General features: G+C 51.4%; 1 protein-coding gene across 2 annotated transcripts; it reads left to right on the plus strand.

The window, feature by feature from the left end:
• The first annotated feature begins 359 nt into the window (after positions 1-359).
• On the plus strand, positions 360-2,997 carry LOC148034420 (uncharacterized). Of its 2 annotated transcripts, none has more exons than XM_087679366.1 (3): positions 360-1,939; positions 2,017-2,179; positions 2,419-2,997. In XM_087679366.1, exons 1-3 carry the CDS (start codon positions 791-793, stop codon positions 2,595-2,597), a joined length of 1,491 nt encoding a protein of 496 aa, XP_087535492.1. In that variant the 5' UTR covers positions 360-790; the 3' UTR covers positions 2,598-2,997. The 2 variants fall into 2 exon arrangements, with proteins under 2 accessions (XP_087535492.1, XP_087535493.1); XM_087679367.1 differs by having other exon boundaries at positions 371-1,939; positions 2,422-2,997.
• Positions 2,998-3,728: the final 731 nt, after the last annotated feature.

The following is a 3,728-nucleotide window of genomic DNA, read 5'->3' on the forward strand; positions in this document are numbered from 1 at the left end:
TTGCATAACAAATTAATCCATCTTCTTTAAATTTTGAAGGTATATTTGATATTTTTATCATGTTAGATTAAACCTGGGTAACGGGTCTCGACTCTCTCTGGCAATCTGTGACTGCAGAAAGACACCGTAGAGGCCTTTAATTTCGAAGTACACGGTATGGTTTTCTGCTCCATATGAGGTTCCCCAGAACCATCTCACCGTTCCGCGATGGCTCATCAATGATCATGGGTGCATGAATATTCTCACGAGAAATTATGCCGAGGTTCGATAAATCCAATCATCAGAACGAGGGACGCGCGAAACGCTGTAGTGGAGAGTGTCTAGGCTCCGGACGACTTGTCCATGCTATCACCTCACGGGTGAAAAGGGGGGGACTGATTGATCACGAATCATGATGATGCATGCATGGCATCGCATATGCGTCTATATATATATTCATGCGTGCTCGCCGATGGCTGCATGTGCATCGGCCCGCGTCCAAGGCTTGACGGCGACTCCTTTTCTTTCTGCGATCAGCTTTTCTTGGGGCCGATGCCAAGGCCCGACGTGCCCATTCTTTGTCGTTGTATATCGTAAGCATATCACGTGACACGAGGTTCTTGTTTGCCGCAGGGCTTGAGTTACATCCGAAGGCCCGCGTCTGGCAGAGGCTCCTATTCTCGCGGGAGCAGCAATGGCGTAGTCACAAGGGGCTCCTGCAACCTGGGCTGACGCGCAGTGGAGGAGAGAGAGGGAGAAGGAGAGGCCAGGCCGATGGGCTAACCAGGTCTCGTCGAAGGAGGCGTCCACGATGAAACGGGAGCAGGCGCGTTGTGATCGACGCCGGCGAGGTTCGATTGTCATATTACGGCGGATTGGCTTCGTGTTTCTGCTGGTAAGTAGCCTCAGCTGGGATGATGGATGTAGCGTGCTGGCGAAGCTAGCCCCGGAGCAGCGGGTGGGCCATGTAGGGACACACGAGCTGGCGAGGGCGTGGAGCAGCGGGCGCCACGTTTTGCAAGCCTCGCCGCCTCCCCCATCGCCGCCGCCTCCCTCACCCCCGCCCCCGTCGCCGCCGCCTCCATCCCCACCACCCCCATCCCCGCCGCCTCCGTCTCCACCGCCTCCGTCCCCGCCACCCCCGTCCCCACCGCCTCCGTCACCACCCCCGCCGTCCCCACCTCCACCGTCTCCGCCACCCCCGTCTCCACCTCCTCCGTCCCCACCTCCACCGTCTCCGCCACCCGCGTCCCCACCGCCTCCGTCACCACCCCCGCCGTCCCCGCCACCTCCGTCCCCGCCGCCTCCTTCGCCGCCGCCCCCGTCACCCCCGCCTCCTTCACCGCCCCCGCCGCCATCGCCACCACCACCGCCTCCCCCTCCGTCGCCGCCACCTCCATCACCTCCCCCTCCCTCTCCCCCTCCCCCTCCTTCCCCCCCTCCTCCCTCCTCGCCGCCTCCACCTTCCCCGCCCCCTCCCTCTCCACCTCCCCCTCCTTCCCCCCCTCCTCCCTCCTCGCCGCCTCCACCTTCCCCGCCCCCTCCCTCTCCTCCACCCCCGTCTTCGCCTCCTCCTCCGCCACCCCCCTCACCTCCTTCATCGCCCCCACCTCCACCCCCATCGTCACCACCTCCGCCCTCTGCCTCTCCCCCACCTCCATCCCCACCCCCACCCTCTCCACCGCCGCCACCCTCTCCCCCTCCGCCACCACCTCCTTCTCCCCCTCCCCCTCCTTCGCCACCTCCACCGTCGCCACCACCCCCGCCATCCCCATCCCCACCCCCGCCGTCCCCTCCTCCCCCCCCTCCTCCCCCCACTTCCTACGCGTACCTCTCGGCCATCACTCTCTCCTCCGGCTCCCTCTCCCCAGTGTTTAACGCCTCCATCTCTACTTACTCCGTCACCGTCAGCCACAGCATCACGGAGCTGGAAGTCACCTTATACGTATCCGATGCTCTGGTAAGGAATTTTAACTATTTCACATCTAGTTAATCTATGGTGTCCATGTCCGGTAAGCAACTCTGCGTTTTCTTCAGATTGCGGCTGGTTATGAATTGAGCATAAACGACACCAGCGTGGAGAGCGGCACGGCCAGCCCTGCTTTTGAGCTGGGAGCGTCCGGGGAGACCGTCTCGCTTGTCATCGCTGTTTCCGCCACTGGCTACTTGCCCTCTACGTACACCATCTACGTTACTCGAGGTAAGACCTCGCCGCTCACTTTTCCACATGTTAAATTTCACATGATCCCTATCGTGTCGCTACCGTTACTCACCCGCAACTTTTGAGGAAAGTGGTCACTATTGATTCTTTCACTTTGAACAAAGTAGTGACCTTTATACCTTTGCTTTATATTCCTAGCATTGTTCTTTGGCCGGCCACAATGTTGGCTCATATTCCTAACCTTAATTAATTCTTTGGTTGGCCATAATTTTCCAAAGCAGCTTCTGGAGGGCTTTCACCCGGCTACATTGCGCTTATCGTGATAGCAATCGTGGTAGTGTTGGCTTTAATAGCATATGCACTTTATTGGGCTATCACAAGAGGCTTCCTACCATGGTTTGGTGGTGGTCGTGCTAAATTCGATGACTATCAACCTATCCCCACAAAATCCGAGTAGAATTGTGAAAATTTTGTAAAGCACTTTTTGGATACAACTACCCTTATGACATTCTCTCTCTTCATTGTACTATGTTCAGTATATACTATGAACTCGAGCACACAATGTTGGGTTTCAAGGCTCTTTTGCACCTTGCTAAATTGAGTTCTCATGCCTTTCCTCCCACTTTTGAGACATTATATGTAGCCCTCTCTTGACTTCCAAGTTTAGAAGTTACTATGGTCCGAGCACACATTTCCAAACCTAAGTTTAGAAGTTACTATGGTCCTAGCACACATCTCCTAACCTAAGGTTTTGTAATCGCCTTGATTGTGAAGGTATCTTTTAATTGCATCAACTAATGAGTTGTGACTTACATTGTCAAGTCTAAAATGCTCATGCATATGCCTCATTAAATTCATTCCTCTCGCATCTTCTAGTTTTGATAACCTCCCTATAATATCTACTTTTCTTTTCTTTTCTACTCTTCACAAAATATGTAGCATTGATGAAAGCTAAAACATAAGTACAAAAGTTAAAACATGTACTTTGACATAGAGATGAATTGGAAAAATCATGTGTATGTTCAAAATATTAGGATGAAAACATGTTTACCTCCCTCGTTGGTTGATAAATCAAATATGTTCTATTCTACATTATAATTGAGCAATCTGCCTAGCCTATTACTATCCTACATGGCACATGAAAAATACACGCTAAAACTATATTATATATTGTAAAAACATTGTATTTTCAAAAATTCATTTGTGCATGACAATGTGTGGTGGCCCATTGACCAATCTACCTAACTTATTATCTATCCTACATGGCGCAAGTAGAATACACCTCAAACCTATATAATGTATTGTAAAAATATTTTATTATTAAACATTCATTCATGCATGACAGTGTGGTGGCTCTCTCTCTCTCTCTCTCTCTCTCTCTCTCTCTCTATCTATCTAATGTGGTATATTAAAGGGGGGATATCAAGTTTTATTGTGATGCATATACCCTTGTATTATGCAAAATCTGACTACTCAATCTTTGCTATCATGGTCTCACATCAGTTGTCATTCAAGCTATTACTTTTATGCGTACCAAAATGGTGGTTGAGGATGGAGCTCTCAAGATTGGGATTTTCTTGTGGGTTTT

This window comes from Lygodium microphyllum, chromosome 6 (genome assembly GCF_053477565.2).
Source record: "Lygodium microphyllum isolate KBCC chromosome 6, Lygodium_microphyllum_v1.1.10, whole genome shotgun sequence".
Classification (NCBI taxonomy): Eukaryota; Viridiplantae; Streptophyta; class Polypodiopsida; order Schizaeales; family Lygodiaceae; genus Lygodium; species Lygodium microphyllum.